This window comes from Chiloscyllium plagiosum, chromosome 16 (genome assembly GCF_004010195.1).
Source record: "Chiloscyllium plagiosum isolate BGI_BamShark_2017 chromosome 16, ASM401019v2, whole genome shotgun sequence".
Classification (NCBI taxonomy): domain Eukaryota; kingdom Metazoa; phylum Chordata; class Chondrichthyes; order Orectolobiformes; family Hemiscylliidae; genus Chiloscyllium; species Chiloscyllium plagiosum.
The window spans coordinates 7,549,366-7,566,842 of record NC_057725.1 but is presented as its reverse complement, the minus strand read 5'-3'; the positions used below and the strand labels follow the sequence as shown (position 1 = coordinate 7,566,842).

General features: G+C 42.3%; 1 protein-coding gene across 8 annotated transcripts in view; it reads right to left on the bottom strand.

The window, feature by feature from the left end:
- Positions 1–7,228: 7,228 nt before the first annotated feature.
- The window catches only part of ano5a (anoctamin 5a), a 201,600-nt gene continuing 191,351 nt past the window's right edge, over positions 7,229–17,477 (bottom strand). For 7 of the 8 annotated variants that reach the window (XM_043705403.1, XM_043705405.1, XM_043705404.1 and 4 more), the window contains 3 exons: positions 15,507–15,679; positions 14,174–14,279; positions 10,073–12,134 (listed from right to left, as the gene is read on the bottom strand). In XM_043705403.1, coding sequence (XP_043561338.1) covers positions 11,910–12,134; positions 14,174–14,279; positions 15,507–15,679 — 504 coding nt within the window. In that variant the 3' untranslated portion in view covers positions 10,073–11,909. Of the gene's footprint in view, positions 9,963–10,072; positions 12,135–14,173; positions 14,280–15,506; positions 15,680–17,477 lie in introns of those variants that run through there. The other variant, XR_006313884.1, reaches the window with a different exon arrangement.

The following is a 17,477-nucleotide window of genomic DNA, read 5'->3' as shown; positions in this document are numbered from 1 at the left end:
ACTTTTTCTTTTCCACACAGCTTTGCCCTGAGTGGGCTTTGCTTGGTGTTGGCTCCCCAGCCACATGAGGAGTGTTTTTCCCTGATGATGGAAATATTGAACAAAATTATTTGCACAATGGTGTTGAAAAAAATAGAATCTTTTACAGTGTGGTAGCAGGCCATTCAACCCATTGGGTCGACACTGACTCTCCGAAGAGCATACCACCCAGACCCAAACACTCCTGCCCTATCGCTGTAACCCTCCATTGCCTCTGGCTAACCCACCTACCCTGCACATCACTGGACTCTATGGGTAATTTCCCATGGTCAATCCACCTAACCTGCACATCTTTGCACTGTGGGAGGAAATCCAGAGGAAACCCACGCAAATATGAGGAGAATTTGCATATTCTCCCGAGGGTGGAATCGAACCCACGTACTGGTGCTGTGGGGCAGCAGTGCTAACCACTGAGCCACCATGCTGTCCATGCCCCTTTCCTCTGCAAATTGGACCCTCTATCATCACTATTCACAGCTTTAGAACACAACCTATAAGTAAAAGTGCTTGTGGCCACAGCAGTTTGGATTTCTGGGAATGTTATTTGAGTAGAGAGATCTTGTGGATCAGATTGATACCAGCAGCGTGGGGTTTGACCCCTATTCCAAAGGCCATTGGATCAGTGATCTGCTCTTTACCCACACTGGAGATTGATTCCGATCTGCCCTCCCTTGTTGAACAAATAAAGAATTGGGTCTAATAGCAGCGGAACCCAAATCCCATCAAGGTTGGTGCATTCCCTTTCTGATTAATCTTCACTTAGAATCATAGTGATGTACAGCATGGAAACAGACCCTTCGGTCCAACCCGTCCATGCTAACCAGATATCCCAACCCAATCTAGTCCCACCTGCCAGCACCCGGCCCATATCCCTCCAAACCCTTCCTATTCATATAACCATCCAAATGTCTCTTAAATGTTGCAATTCTACATGTACCACCCGCTGCATGAAAACAATGCCCCTTAGATCTCTTTTATATCTTTCCCCTCTCACCTTAAACCTATGCCCTCTAGTTCTGGACTCCCCGAACCCAGGGAAAAGATTTTGTCTATTTATCCTATCCATGCCCTTCATAATGGGAGGGAGGCGAATGTTGTTCCTCTTTTCAAGAAGGGTAATAGGGAAATCCCTGGCAATTACAGACCAGTCAGTCTTACGTCTTGTGGTCAGCAAAGTTGTGGAAAGAATTGAGGGATAGGATTTATGACTATTTGGCAAAGCGTAGTGTGATTAAAGGTAGTCAGCATGGCTTTGAGAGGGGCAGGTCATGCCTCACAAATCTTAGAGCTCTTTGAGGAGGTGTCAAGACAGGTCAACAACAGTCGAGCAGTGGATGTGGTGTATATGGACTTCAGCAAGGCATTTGATAGGGTTCCCCATGGTAGGCTCATTCATAAAGTCAGGAAGTATGGGATACAGGGAGATTTGGCTATCTGGATTCAGAATTGGCTGGCTGACAGAAGGCAGAGAGTGGTTGCGGTTGGAAAGTATTCTGCCTGGAGGCAGTGTTGAGTGGGGTTTCGCAGGGCTCTGTTCTTGGGCCTCTGCTGTTTGTAGTTTTTATAAATGACTTGGATGAGGAGGTTGAGGGGTGGGTTAGTAAATTTGCAGATGACACAAAGGTTGGAGGTGTTGTCGATAGAATAGAGGGCTACTGCAGGCTGCAGTGCGACATAGACAGGATGCAGAGCTGGGCTGAGAAATGGCTGATGAAGTTCAACCTGGATAAATGCGAAGTGATGCATTTTGGAAGGTCAAACTTGAATGCTGAATATAGGATTAAAGACAGGATTCTTGGCAGTGCGGAGGAACAGAGGGATCTGGGTGTGCAAGTACATAGATCCCTCAAAGTTGTCACCCAAGAGGATAGGGCTATTAAGAAAGCATATGGTGTTTTGGCCTTCATTAAAAGGGGGATCGGGTTTAAGAGCCGCGAGGTTTTGCTGCAGCTGTACAAGTCCCTGGTGAGACCACACTTGGAATATTGTGTCAAGTTCTGGTCGCCCTACTATAGGAAAGACACAGAGGCTTTGGAGAGGGTGCAAAGAAGGTTTACCAGGATGCTGCCTGGACTGGAGGGCTTGCCTTATGAAGAAACGTTGAATAAGCTCAGACTTTTCTCTCTGAAGAGAAGGAAGAGAGGAGACCTGATCGAGGTGTACAAAATAATGAGAGGAATAGATAGAGTCAACAGCCAGAGACCTTTCCCCAGGGCAGGATTGACTGGTATGAGAAGTCATAGTTTGAAGATATTAGGAGGAAAGTATAAAAGAGATGTCAGAGGTAGGTTCTTTATGCAGAGAGTTGTGAATGCATGGAATGCGTTGCCAGCTGTGGTGGTGGAGGCAAGATCATTGGGGACATTTAAGTGACTGCTGGACATGCACATGGATAGCAATGAGTTGAGGAGTGCATAGGTTAAGTTACTATATTTTACATTAGGGTTAAATCTCGGCACAACATCGTGGGCCTAAGGGACTGTTCTGTGCTGTACCTTTCTATGTTCTAAAGCCATGTTGACTATCCCTAATCAGTCCTTGCCTTTCCAAATACATGTACATCCTGTCCCTCAGGATTCCCTCCAACAACTTGCCTACCACCGAGGTCAGGCTCACTGGTCTATTGTCCCCTGGCTTGTCATTACCGCCCTTCTTAAACAGTGGCACCACGTTAGCCAACCTCCAGTCTTCCAGCACCTCACCTGTGACTATCGATGATACAAATATCTCAGCAAGAGGCCCAGCAATAACTTCTCTAGCTTCCCACAGAGTTCTAGGGAACACCTGATCAGGTCCTGGGGATTTATCCACCTTTATGCGTTTCAAGACATCCAGCACTTTCTCCTCTGTAATATGGACATTTTGCAAGGTGTCACCATCTATTTCGCTACTTTCTAAAACTTCCATATTCTTTTTCACAGTAAACACTTAGTACCTGTTTCCTCATGCCTCATCCCAAAACCTTACTGACAACCCTGCAATCAAACTCTCACCACAGCACCAGTGGTAAATCAGAAGTCTGAATGACAGAAAAAAGCACAAAAGCTGAATGAGTTGCCGTGACATTGTAAAATGTTTTATTTAATTTGTAGTCAGGTAAAAAGCAGATGTGTTATACAAGTATTCTGAATAATCAAAGTTGTGTCATTTGAAAGGCAAATAGTCTTATGAGAAACAATCTCCTGATACTGGAAATCAGCAACGTGGAATATCATCTGCAATGAAGTTGTCATTAGAAGGAGAGGGAGAACCAGAATGAGTGCAAAAAAACAGGTTTACAAACATACACTGTACAAATTAATGATGAAAAGCAGCTACTCACAGGCATGTAACATTTTTCCTTCATTGAAACAAAGTAATAAACATATAACTGTAGCCAATATGCATGAAATACTTGGACACATTTGTTTCCCCCAAGCGCCAAAGTCAACAATGCTCAGTCTGGCTGCCTGGAATAGGCAAAATCCCTCTCTAACGGGGTTCACAAGGTAGGGCAATACTGATCTGTATAGGAACTGTAAACATATATGGCTTTATTGAGTTCTTTGTGTGTAAGGCATATTTTCCCTCTGTGCAATGTTAAAGGGAGTTATTTGACTCAACTGTTTGAGAAAGCAGCAACAGTCTAGTAAGGGACTTGCAGTTTTCATTTTTGCCTGAATGCACTAAAACAAGTTGAGAAAACCAGTTTCCAGGAAGAGGATAGGTTTGATGCACCTGCAACGGTCAGATGGGAAGTATTTTGAAAGAGAATGTTGCATGGATGTGAATATTTTAATGTTTTTTGATGTTTCCTTTGAAGGCACTGAAGTTTTTTTTTAAATCTATAAAAGCCTTTTATAGCAATAGTTCATGACTAATTATGCTGAGTTCATGATTTATAGTTCAGTGTCCCGGCTTAGTCTATTCTTTTCATACAGATTAGATGCAGGTACATTTAATATTTACAACAGTTATGGAAATATTATACTCAATACATGCTTGTATCTCACTTTACACAATACTAAAGCCTACAGCTCAAAACCCTTCAGAATCTCGTGACTTTGATGCATTTTAAGTTTTCACTTCTAACTGTGGGGGGTGGACATGCATCAATATTTGATTATTTCTATAATGCAAAGGTTAAAGATATTGAATAATATTTGCAGATTAAAGAATCCTGACTCATTTCTCTCCTGACACCATGAGAGTACAGGATAAGCACTTGCACATGAGAATTCATTTAGAATTTGCCACATAATGCATCAACTATTATTTTCCCCCGGGCTCCCTGCCAGCCTACAAATGACTAGTCGCATCACAAATTTCTCAGCCGACTAACTAGTGTTCAGTGTAAAACTATTGAGTAACGTTCAAGAAGTATGGAAAGGGTATCTCATAGATGCTGCATGTAGAATGAAGATGAATCTACAGGAACCAGCTCATCCTTGCATCGCTAGACCAAGCAGATTTCTCTAAGTGGCAGATTGCTCTTCAGATGAGTCTAACACAGCACAACAGAATGATTTTTATGCTGAAATACAGCAACCATCTGGTCAGGGGCAGGTATCCCACCACATCTGCTTGTGTGCCACTGAAAATTGAATCAGTCAACAAGTTGACTTCTCAATTTAGCAGCAAGCCAGTTTTGCTACAGCAAGCACAGAATCTGAAACAAACAGAGAGAATGCTGGAGAAATCTGGAGAAAGAAATGGAGTTAATGTTTTGAGTTTGGTCCTACTCCTCTCCAGAACGATAACTGTTTCTTCACAGATGCTGCCAGACCTGCTGAGTTTCTCCAGCATTCTCTGTGTTAGTTTTAGATTTCTAGCATCTGCAGTATTTTGCCTTTGGGGATTTTCACTAGTCTGATGTTACTGTGCATTTTGATTCTTGCACATTGAGAATTCTTATATCTTTGGTTTTGCGTTTCCATGTTAATGATAACTGATCTTTAAAAAAATATATATAGTTCTGAGTTATCACTGCAGTAAATCAAACTGCTTTCTAGGTAGAATCCCCACAGTGCTGAAAGATGCCACTTAGCCCATTGTGTCTGCACTGATTCAACTCCCCTACCCTATACCCATAATCCTGCATTTCATATGGCTAACCCACTTTGCCTGCACACCTTTAGACACTATTGGCAATTTAGCATGGCCAATCCACCTAACCTACATATCTTTGGACTATGAGAGGAAACCAGAGCACCTGGAGGAAACCCACACAGACATGAGGAGAATGTGCAAACTCTACGTAGAGATTCGCCTGAAGCTGACATTGAATCTGGGTTCCTGGTGCTGTGAGGTAGCAGTGCTAACCACTAAGCCACCGTGCCGCCCTGTACTTTACAGATAGAGGTTTACAAAAATCTTTTAAGAATTTCAGAGTGTTAATTCACAAGCCATGAGTTTGTGCGGTTTCAATTGATTTGATCAACTTTAAGTGAAATAAATTTTCAATTCTTTTATGTCTATGTTGTTCAGTCAGGACACATTAAGTGGCCAGCAGTGTACAATGATGGAGTAAAACTGTAGCTTTAAAACCTATGGGTTTTATTAACAATCGGAATATTAATGATGGCATCTGAAACAGAATTTAAAATAACCATGCCTCTTAAAAAATATTATAGTAAAAAGTTAGCCAGTATTCCCACAGTGATAAGGGCAATTAGAAGAAGCAAATTTTGTCAATATTTATGTTACCTGAAGCTGAGATGGCCCTGCAGTGTGTGTTTTTAATCGGGATGTGGGGGTGTGTGTAAAATAGGACAGCTGCCTGGCCTGCTAATTTCCGTGTCCACCTCGAACTTAGCCTCATATTACAGAGGGTGGGCAGGTGGGCAAATTAGCAACCTTACCCAGAAACTTTAAGCAAATAACTAAAGAGTCAACCAAGCTCATTCAAAGGTCAATTGACCACGATAAATGCTGGCATGATCCAATTACAGCTGGAGTGGGCAGCTTTGTTCATAAATGCCCACATGAAGAAAAGTGGTACTGACAAGAGCACGGTGAGTCATTTAGGGAGGTTCCCCATGTCCCTACCTGACAGAATCTGCCAACCCCACTATGCTGTCCTTGGATTCTAGGATCTCTCCCACCCTCATAGCTCAGGACCTGCCTTAGGAGTGTGAGGGGGGAGGGGGTGGTAGAGAGGCGGGGAGATGTGCAGGGGCTGCAAAGATTCTCTTTGGGCCCTCTCCCTGCAGTGCCTGCAGTGACCACTACTCAGCCCTGGTGTTGACGGGAGTGATCAGATTGACTGGCAATCCATTTTGAATAAGATCAGAAAAATCCAGAGAACCGCAGACGCGGGAAATCAAAATCAAAACCAGAGATTGCTGGAAAAACTCAGCAGCTCTGGCAGCATCGGTGAAGAGAAAGCAGAGTTAATGTTTCAGGTCCAGTTCTGAAGAAGGGTCACTGGACACAAAACCCTGCTGTCTCTCCACAGACTTTGCCAGATGTGTTGAGTTTTTCCATTCAGTTTCTTTTTTTTAATTTCAAACAAGATTAGTCCTGGTTTTAATGGCAAGAATGATCTTCAGTCCTTTTTCACAGTACCATGTCTATTATGTGACCCAATGGTTTTCATTCACAAAACAAAACATATATGGACTTGCAAAGGATTTTTTAGAACTTATAAAACTTCTAAACTTCTAAAGCAAGTTTACAAAATAGCTCTAAATGCAATGAAAGAAAACCTATGATAGCAGATGTAAATGCTGAAATCATTGAATTCTTGGCGGTGAGACTGAAGTACTGTTGAAATCATCTTGCTGCAGCAGCTAATGGGAAAAGGAAGAGTAATCCTTGATACATTATACACAGCAGAGTGCGGTCTTATGTCTTTGCTATTGATAGCTTCAGCTACTTTTGCCTCCATGTCTGAAGGGTCAGGAAAGATGTCTGAATCCAATTTGAGGAGCCAAATGGAGATAGGTTTATCAATCCTATGGACTTGGGAATTTTGAGGATTCTGCAATTGACAGCAGAAGAAATTCTTGATCTTAGAAAGAGAATGTTGCCGGGATGGGGGGGATTGCTGAAGGGACAAGATGTGGTGCAGAAAGACTCTGAACAACTGATGCGTGGAGGGGAGATCCATAGATTGGAGGTTCACAAGAACAAACCATAAATGTACTCAAATGATGGGCAAGTGAGGATTTTCACTGTTTGCTTGTGATGATATACGTAATTTGTATTGACAACTTCACTCCCCACTCCCAGTTCCTGTGAATATGGAGAAAAGTGGAAACAACCTTACTTGGGGATACCAGTCACTGGTTCACTTCTCTGCTCCCTGGTTTGCCACAAGATGGGTTACGGTTAGATGTGTCCACTATGCCAACTTTGCCAACAGCGGAAAACATGTCCTTAGCTCTCAGTTCCTACCAATTTTCTTACAGATGCTCACGGTCAAAAACCCCCCATGGCAGATCAGCTGGTTGGGTGAAAAGCTCAGTGCTAGCCCTGAGTCCATGAACGAGGGTCACCACTCACCGCCCCCGCAAAATGGGAATGAATGTTAAATTTAACCAGCAACTTCGAGGAGGCAATGGTGCCCAGGTTACAGCCAGTGCACTTCACATTCTTGCCTTTACTAGGGTGCAATGTCTTGATAAAGATCCTCCTAATGATCTACAGCAGGAGACTCAGTCAAACATGACACCAACATAGTGGTGGATAGCCACATCTGTGCCACTGACATTGGTCAGTCCATCTCCTCACTCCTCTCATCAAAACTGCACAGCCCGAGTTTTCAGCAACGACTGTTTTTTACTTAAGTGTGGCTTGTACGGTGTCCTCTAATAGACATTTTCCACTGGTACTGGCTTTACTGCAATCAAAAAGACTTAAAATTAAAACTGCATTATATATTTAAAAAGAATTCTGTGCTTGGCAATTGCCTATGACCTGAAGTCAGTTTTTAAAGATTATGGTCTTTGGAAAAAAAAGTGATTGAAACTGGGGACTAGATGAACACATTTCTACTTCGACTTTGTGCAAGTCTCTGAGGAAACTAGAACTCTGACTGGATTAATGTGGAAGCACACCTCCTAGAAGTTTGTACAGCAAGTCCTCACTTAAAACTCTGATTACGTCCCTTAAACTCATAACTTTAAGTGAAACAACCTTAAGTGAATCATTGATTCCTATGGGAGCCAATGTTAAAGTCTGAGTTAGGTTCCTTTGGGCAATTTCTTTTTAGCCCAAAACAAAAAACATGTTGAAATATTGTACCATACATGCACAGCACTGTACATTCACAGCTGAAATAACTTGCAAACTAAAATAGAACACAGAATATAAAGAAAATCAAGATCTGTACAGTACAATACAGTATTGTTCAAAATATTCTTAAAATACAGTACCTTAGATTGACAAGGTGCCATCCAATCGTGGAGGATAGTCAGTGCAGAGAGCCCACCAACTTCCACCAGTAAATGGAGCCCATCAGGACAAGTTTGGAACCTACAGGCGGTGTGGGGGAATGGTGAACTGAGTGGCCCAAGAGGCAGACAAAGGCAAGATTATGAGGGGGTGAAGGGGGCGATGGGGAACAGAGATGGCAAGCCAGGAGAGGGATGAAAAGTGGTTTGGGGGCAAACAGGGGACAAGACCCACCACAAAGGCGAAGGAAGTAAAGCCAGGGGGAAGCAAGCATGGGGATGTAACTGCATCAGGTTAGGCTGGAGATTAGGGGACAACTATGTGATACCAGGATTGTGAATGTAAATCAGAAGAAATGCAGGCCTTAAAAATAAAACAATGTTAAAGTGAACACATTGTGCCAGATAACTTAAAGCATGGATTTAGTGTGTGAAAAATACGCTTTGCCAACAACTATTTTCCTTTCATTAAGACCGTACTGACCTGGGAATAATCACAATCTGATCCTCTATTTTACATATGGCCCATTCACAGGTCGCAACAAAGAAAACCTTCCCCTGGTCTATTGGACTAGTTACTACTCAATGCACTCTTCCTATTTACAAAATAACAGTCATACCAGAATACATCAGAAATAACTCAGAGAAGGGTTAATCAGCCTAATCAAACAAAAACTGCAGATGCTGGAAATCAGAAACAAAAACAGAAATTGCTGGGAAAACTCAGCAGGTCTGGCAGCATCTCGGGAGAGAAAGCAACGTTAATGTTTCGGGTCCAGTGACCCTTCAGAACTTTTTGAATAAGGGTCAGTGAACCTGAAGCATCGCTTTTTCTCTCCCCAGATGTTGCCAGACCTGTTGAGTCTTTGCAGCAATTTCTGTTTTTGTTTATCAGCTTTAAAAGCTGAATTGGATGGGTTGTCGCATGAGGTAAGATTGGGCAAGCTAGGCCTGTGTTGGCTGGGGTTCAGAATAAGAAATTCGATTGAAACCTATAAGATCCTGAGGATAAATGTTGATAGAATTTAGAATCTCATGGGAGAATTTAGAACTAAAGATCAATGTCTTCAAGAAGCCATAGTCCAATTAAAACAGAGATGAGACAAAAGGTTTTTTTTTCTCAAAGTGGGTCAAGAGTCTTTGGAACTCTCTGGAAACAGAGTTTTAATATATTTTTAAGGCAGCCGTGAATAGTTTTTTTGATAAGCAAGTGTGTTGGGGGGAGTGAGGGAAGAGTATTGGGGCTTACGATTAGATCAGATATGATTTTATTAAATGGTGGATCAGGCTCCCCATGCTTATGTTTGTGAATTTATTTTGTTTTTCAGAGAAAAGGTCGTTTTCATTCGCACCTTGGTGAGCCTACGTTTGGGTAACGTACGATCTCTGTGAGCTGCCTCCGTGATACCACATGGGAGGGTGGGGGTCTCCCCCCAACCCTGCTGACCTTTCGGTCCATCTCTGGGCTTTCAGGAAGGAAAAGTTCTTGGGGAACGGGGAATGGCACCATGTCAGCCCAGTCTCAGAAGCTCGCTGGAGGGACCTTACCTCAAGATACCATGGGGTAGATTTTATGTCAGGCAGGTTTTTGGTAGGGGGGGGGGGCAAGAAGCCATAGTCCAATTAAAACAGAGATGAGACAAAAGGTTTATTTTTCTCAAAGTGGGTCAAGAGTCTTTGGAACTCTCTGGAAAGAGTTTTAATATATTTTTAAGGCAGACGTGAATAGTTTTTTTGATAAGCAAGTGTGTTGGGGGGAGTGAGGGAAGAGTATTGGGGCTTACAATTAGATCAGACATGATTTTATTAAATGGTGGATCAGGCTCCCCATGCTTATGTTTGTGAATTTATTTTGTTTTTCAGAGAAAAGGTCATTCTCATTCGCACCTTGGTGAGCCTGCGTTTGGGTAACCTACGATCTCTGTGAGCTGCCTCCATGATACCACCTGGTAGGGTGGGGGTCTCCCCCCAAAACCGCTGACCTTTCGGTGCATCTCTTGGCTTTCAGGAAGGAAAAGTTCTTGGGGAACGGAGAATGGCACCATGTCAGACCAGTCTCAGAAGCTCGCTGGAGGGACCTTACCTCCAGACACCATGGGGTAGATTTTATGTCAGGCATGTTTTTGGTAGGGGGGGGGGGCGTGCATACAAAATATGCCGAGTGCCCATCCCACCTCCTTCCCACCCATCCCGATCCCATAATACAAAGGAGGGAATACGTTGCCCTCTAGGATGCCTGCTCTTTGGCCGATTGAAGCCAGTTAACTGCCCGCTACACTGGTATTTCACAGCTTCAATCTAGCTCCACTTTCAAGACACACTGGGCATTGGCAGGTGGCCAACGTGTCTAGGCTGTTTAAGAATATCCTTCTTTGATGTCTCTTTATGTCATCATAGCATGTTATTGCTGCAGGATCGGCTTTTTGAACGTCCATTTGTCTGCTGGCACAGGTTGGGACATCTGTGATTAGAACACACTCACTCCACACCTATTCTGCACTCCAAACAGCCACCTCTTTAAAACATCTTTCAAAGAAGGTTTTAATGCAACCTCCGAGTGTAAATTTTGATTCTAAACTAATTGCATATTTCTTGACTTGTCATTGAAACTAGAGCACGATCCAACATTGTAGCAATAAAGAGGTGTGTAGCATTTAGCTGTGGCGGTATTACAATAAACTGATGGCTTTTTTATTCAGCATGTGCATAAAGTTAAGAATTTTGAACAACCATATCTTTGACACAAAGAAGTCTTTTCTTATAGCAATCTGCCCAGACATTTCCTGTGTGAATGGGTCATTGAGATTTCAGTAGTTACACTATGTGCATTGGTGTCTCACAGTAGTTTCCACTTTAGATTTCATAGAACATGACTTTACTTTGTAAGTTATTTTGTGTAAGTTTTGTTTCATTATGTTACAGACAGTACTGTCGGTCTGATGAAGGTAGATGGAAGAGAAAAGGCGGCGAAGGAATAAAAAGAGACAAGAGACAGAAAAGGAGCGGCCGAGAGAAGATAAAGCAAATATGATGGAGTCAACAACCAAAGGAGTCAAACCAAAAAACATTGCACCTGATCACAAGATTGCATTGGTTCTCATTCTAGATCAGATAAGGTTTAACATAGATTTATAACTGATATCTTGACATTCTTCATTATCCTATATGTGAGCTTTTCAACAGGTCAGTAATGTTTTGGACGGTTTAACAGTCAGTGTTTCCTTGACAACAATAGAAGTGTTCATACGTCAAAGGAATGGCACAGCCAGGGAGACAACAGGAACTGTTAATTGCCAGGTTAGAAAACCACTCTCAACTGTTGCTGCACCAAAAGCATTAGCTCAACAACTTGACAGCAGCATCGTAATTAGTTGCAGCAACTTCGCCACTGCTGGAACTGTCGTCATAGCAGGCCGTTCCTCGCCAAATAAACAAATCAATTTGCTTTACCATGGCAGACACATGAGTCCTTTCTCGCTGCGTTTTAAAGCTGGACTATAACTGCTCGCTCAGCAGTTCCACCTTTTCTGCCTGCACGGAGACTTCCTTGTTTCCAGCACAATTCCCTGAGCCAGCAAGTGTCTCTCTCAGTTTATTGAGCTCATACTCGTGCAAAATCTTCTGCGTTAAATACTTCTCCCGTTTTATCCGAGCTTTCACCTCACTCGGGACATCCGGAATCAGTGCAGCGATTGCAAACTTGACCAGGAAAACAACATGCTGGAAGTGAACAGCAATAACAAAATAAAAACCATAAATAAATCCACATCTACAGCACCGTGGACCTAGTCGGATAAACAGAGAATATTAGAATTCAACAATGAAAGTCATTAGCATGATGTTTCATCTGGGGGTTCAGGGATAGAAAGTTTCTGAGTTCTATAACACCTAACAATATCCTAGGCACTGGTTAATGTGCTCCAGGGAACATTACAGGCCATTTTGCTATAACGTGAGTTTTGTTAGCCCTACTTCACTATAACGCGATTGACGAATTGGGGCCATTGTTTCTAAAGTGTGAACTTTTATAACGTGTGTTGGCTGTAACATGATTATAGTGCCAACATTTTAATCGCTGTTTCTAAAGCGTGATTTTTCTATATCACGGGGTTACACAAGAACGTAAACATCACATTGTAGAAGAACTATCTGTATTCCGAAATAAATATTCAATGTTTACTTGTTTGAATGGTAAAGGTGGAAAGGATGTTTCCTGTATTGGGAAAATCCAGAATTAGGGGCCACTCATTAAAAAGAGAGGTTGGGTGAATCTCTTTTCTCTCAGAAGATGCTAATCTTTGGATCTGTCTTCCTGAACAGGTTGTGGGAGTAGAGTCCTTGAATATTTTTAAGGCAGCTGTAGATAGGTGCATTTTAACCAAAAAAAAAACGTTATCGGGATAAGTGGGAATATCAATGTGAGGTTACAATCAGATCAGCCATGAATGGCAAAGCAATTGGGAACGTGTCTGAGTACTCTCTGTAGCTTCTGCTTTGTACATTTGTGATGAAGAAGTTGCATTTAAAGAATGACATTTGGCTGCTTTACTGGAGTCAATGTGTTGGCAGTAAGATTCCAGAAACGAGCGGTTTTGAAATAATGACTTAGAGAGATGTTTGTTCAGAAACTATGACAGCTCCATAGCCCTTTTCATTAACATACAGAATCATTGATTCTGTACAGTGTGGAAGCAGGCCATTCAGCCTATCGAGTCCACAGTGACTCTCTGAAGAATTCCACCCAGATTCATTCCCCCCTCGCACCCTCCCCCAGGGCTAACCCACCTAACCTGCACACCTTTGGACTGAGAGAGGAAACTGGAACACCTAGAGGAAACCCAAACAGACATGGGGAGAATTTGCAAACTGCACACAGTTGCCTGAGGGTTGGATTGTACTTGGTTGCCGGGCACTATGTCAAGAAATAGATGTCGTTCTAAAAAGATTTCTTCACCTAATCTAACCTGCCAAGACGGTTTACAAATTTAAAACTGGAGCTATTTTCACTAACAGGGCATCATTATTTCATAGCTCCAATTTAATAAGGCTCAACCTGGTGAGCGAACAGCTGAGCAAGATGAGAGGGAGCTGCAGAATTTGCATACTATTGAAGTGCTGGTAAATACACAATTCTATTAAAAATTATATTCACAGGTTATGGGTGTCACTGGCCTGCACTTTTTGCCCGGGAGCAGTTAAGAGTCAGTCACATTGCTGTGGGTCTGGAGTCACATGTAGGCCAGACCAGGTAAGGTTGGCAGATTTCCTTCCCTGAAGGAGATTAGTGAACCAAATAGGTTTTTTCCACTTACAATGAACAATGGTTTCATTAGACTCTTTAACCCATAATTGTTTGTCTCCAGAATTTTTTTTTATATTCTATGGCAGAATTCGAATCCACATCCCCAGAACATTAACCTCAGCTTCTGGCTTAGTAGCTTAGTGATAATACCACTTGGCCATTGCCTCCCCATCTGAGTAAAGGTGGCAAATTTCAGATGGTGGGAAATTAAGCCTGCTGACCTTCTCAGAGGCAGCTAGCTTCAGGGTTATACTGTGAATATTAATCTCACTCATCTGAGGGAGTAAATCAGTGTCAATATGAATTGACATCAACAAACTGTTAGTTAATCAAATTCCTTCCAAATTAGAAACCACAATCCTATCAGCCTATGTGCTCAGCAGCTTTAATAATATTTTTTCAAACACTTGCATTTCACAATCAGAGGTTAAACTCTAAGAAGAGATTTTAATGATACCTCTAAGATGATAATGAATGCCATTTTTGCAGCCAAGATATGCCAGAACTGCATGTTGTGCTTATACTCTGATGGATGTCCTGCAGGGTAACGATAATCCTTATACCTGCACATTTGAAAAGGAAACATCTTTGTGAAATGAAAAAAGTCTCATTCAGTTTGCTATCAATAACAGCAACTTTTGACAGTGGTCTGAAAATCAAAACACTTCAGGTCAAAGCAGCCCTGACTCCCACACAAGTGATAATCAGAATTCCCCTCTAGCCAGACAGACAGGGGGTGTGCATGGGAACCCTGTAGAATCCCATTGCAGCAGACTCCAGGGGAACGGCCTGGGAAAGTGAACTCTCCCCCTGTACAACCTCCTCACATCTGCAACCCTCCAAAAGTCTACACTTAATTTGGAGAATTTGGCCAGTTCTGATGAAATTGAGTAATTAGTTACCCAGGAAAGGTTAGACTATTAAATGCAGAGTCTATCCCCACGTTTATCTCATTCAAAACCCACAGATCCCTTAAAAACCTAGATATCGATCCAAGAAGCCCTTTCCTGCTCCTGATACACATCTCCCCAGTCAGTAGCACCCACACCCTCATCTCTGCCAGATTACGTCCCAATTCTGTGACCCAACCAGCAAACGCATCCTGTTGCCAAAACTGGAGCAATCTCCACCAGGACGCAACCTGACCCCTACTCCCCCTGCAGACCCTAACTGGTCCCCTAATACTAGAGCGAACCACCTACAGTCATTATCTGTCTGCCCAATCCTCAGTGGACCCACCCTGAAAACCTACCTGCCCCCTCCCTTCTTATAACCTGCCTTCCTACCCCACCCTTATTAACTGTCACCTTACATACCTGGCACACAACCCACTTGGCACCTTACCCTCTATCCCTCTGGCACCCAACCATCCTGGCACTCTTAATATCACACCCATTTTCTGCATACACTGTTTGATAGCAGCTGTCACAGTGGCTCTGTGCGATTCCTGGCCTTTGAAATTCAGGATGTAACAGCTGCTGTGAGCAAAGGGGCACGGTTGGCCTTCCTCTGACAGTTCTGTGCTGTGAAAGTACTGTCACAATGGAAGTACAGTTCCACATTTCAGCGAAAGCGCATCTCAGAAATGCGGAGCTCCCTTCCTTCATCAACAAGGGCAGTAATGTCAATCTGAGGGAGATTGCCACTGGCAGGAAAATCAGGCCCATTTTCAAACTTTGTCAAAAGAACTAGATTGTTCTCTTTCGTTTAAAAATACATTTATAACTGAATCACCATTGGTAATCCACTTACCCGCAAGAAGGACATAAAAGTGTTTGTGAAATCCTTACCGGCAAGTGAGGATTTCTGAATTTCTTTCCAAGTTGGGGTGTATCTTTGAAACGCTGGCGATTGACAGACTGTTGTTGATGTAGCCTTGCATGGGTAGTCGAGGATTTTCAGAATAAGCATACATGTAAACTAAACGGGGAATCATATCTGAGGTAAAAGCCACAATGAAAGCCTAAAAGAATTTGAAAGGAGGAGTCATGATTGTAGTACAGGGTAATTGCATATTTCTACATAAATAAACCATTTTTTGAGAAGTTAGGTATATTAACGGGATGGTGAAAACCTTACCAATTCGAACACTCATTATAATATTATTCCCAAACTAATTTGTCCTACACTGCTAACATGTAATTTATTGGAAAAAGGAAATAATATCTCACACAATTATACTACAATGAAAAAAGTAGTTAAATTCCGCCCATTTTCCAGCATCTAATTGTGAAAAAAAAAAATCAGTCTTCTGGAAAGTCCCTTAAAGCATTTTTAGGAAAAATTGGCAAGTTTTTTTCCTTCATTGTTCAGCTTTCTCTCTTCTCTAGGAGATGTACTACCAAATCGTAATTTGTTTTGGGTGCTTATGTTGAAAGGATTGTGAAAATTAGTTTATTTGAAATAAAAACAGAAGGTGCTGCAGAAACTCAGCAGGTCTGACAGCATCTGTAGAGAGAAAACGGAGTTAATGTTTCGAATCTATTGATACTTTTTCAGAACCTCAGGGTCACTGGACTTCACGGGAAATATTCAGTTTCATATTTCCAGCATCCACAATATCATAAGAAATAGAAACAGGAGTAGGTCACTTTGCCCTTCAGCTTGTTTTGCTATTTAATGGGATCATGAGTGATCCAAATTTCCTCATGTCAGGAAAATGGGACATTTCCCTTTAATCCTTGACTCCCCTGCAGATCAAGAACTTATCTTAGCCTTGAATAAAATCAAGGAATCTATCCCCACAGTTCTCTGTGAGGAGGAGTTCCAAAGACTCTCAGAGAAGAAATTCCTCCTCTCTCAGTCTTAAATTGGTGCCCCTTTGTTCTGAGACTATGCCCTCCAACCCTAGACTCTCATGTGATGGGAAACATCCCCTCAGCATTTAACCTGTTCAGCCCCTGAAGAATCCTAAATGTCCCCATGAGATCATCTCTCATTCTTCTAAGCTGCAGTGTGTACAGTCCCAATCTCTTTAGCCTTTGCCCATAGACAATCCTCCATACCAGGGATCATTCTAGTGAACCTACTCTGAACTGCCACCAACTGAAAGATACCTTTATTTAAATAAGGGGATGAAACTTCTCACAATACTCCAAACATGGTTTCACCAGCACCTCCTACACAATTGCTGCAGGAATGATCCCAAAATCATAGATGCCTGTCATTTCAATAAACCATCAGGTATACTTGCCAACATTTCTGTCCTGGGGTGACTGTGATGTTCTAATGAAACACAATGTATTCTCAAAAAACAACATCTAATTTTCCAATTAGATACTCGACAGCCTCAAGGTCTCAACATTGAATTCAAAACCTTCAGAGACTGATTACTTTATACATGCCCTCTATTTTTCTTATATTCTCATTCAACCCCCTTCCCTAAGTTTGTAACTTGCTTACTGTGCACTCAGAAGAAGGGACTAATTCCCTTCTTACACACCTCAATACACATCCTTTATTCATCTATTATTTTTCTCTCTTCACTATTAACAACCCATTTTTCTTTTTGACTGGGCCACTATACATTTGCTTAAAAATGTGTTGCTGGAAAAGCGCAGCAGGTCAGGCAGCATCACAGGAACAGGAGAATCGAGGTTTCGGGCGTAAGCCCTTCTTCAGGATTCCGGAACCCTCCAACCACAAGGGATGAACTCAGATTTCTCCAGTTTCCTCAATTCCCCTCCCCCCACCTTGTCTCAGTCAAATGCCTCAAACTCAGCACCGCCTTCCTAACCTGCAATCTTCTTCCTGACCTCTCC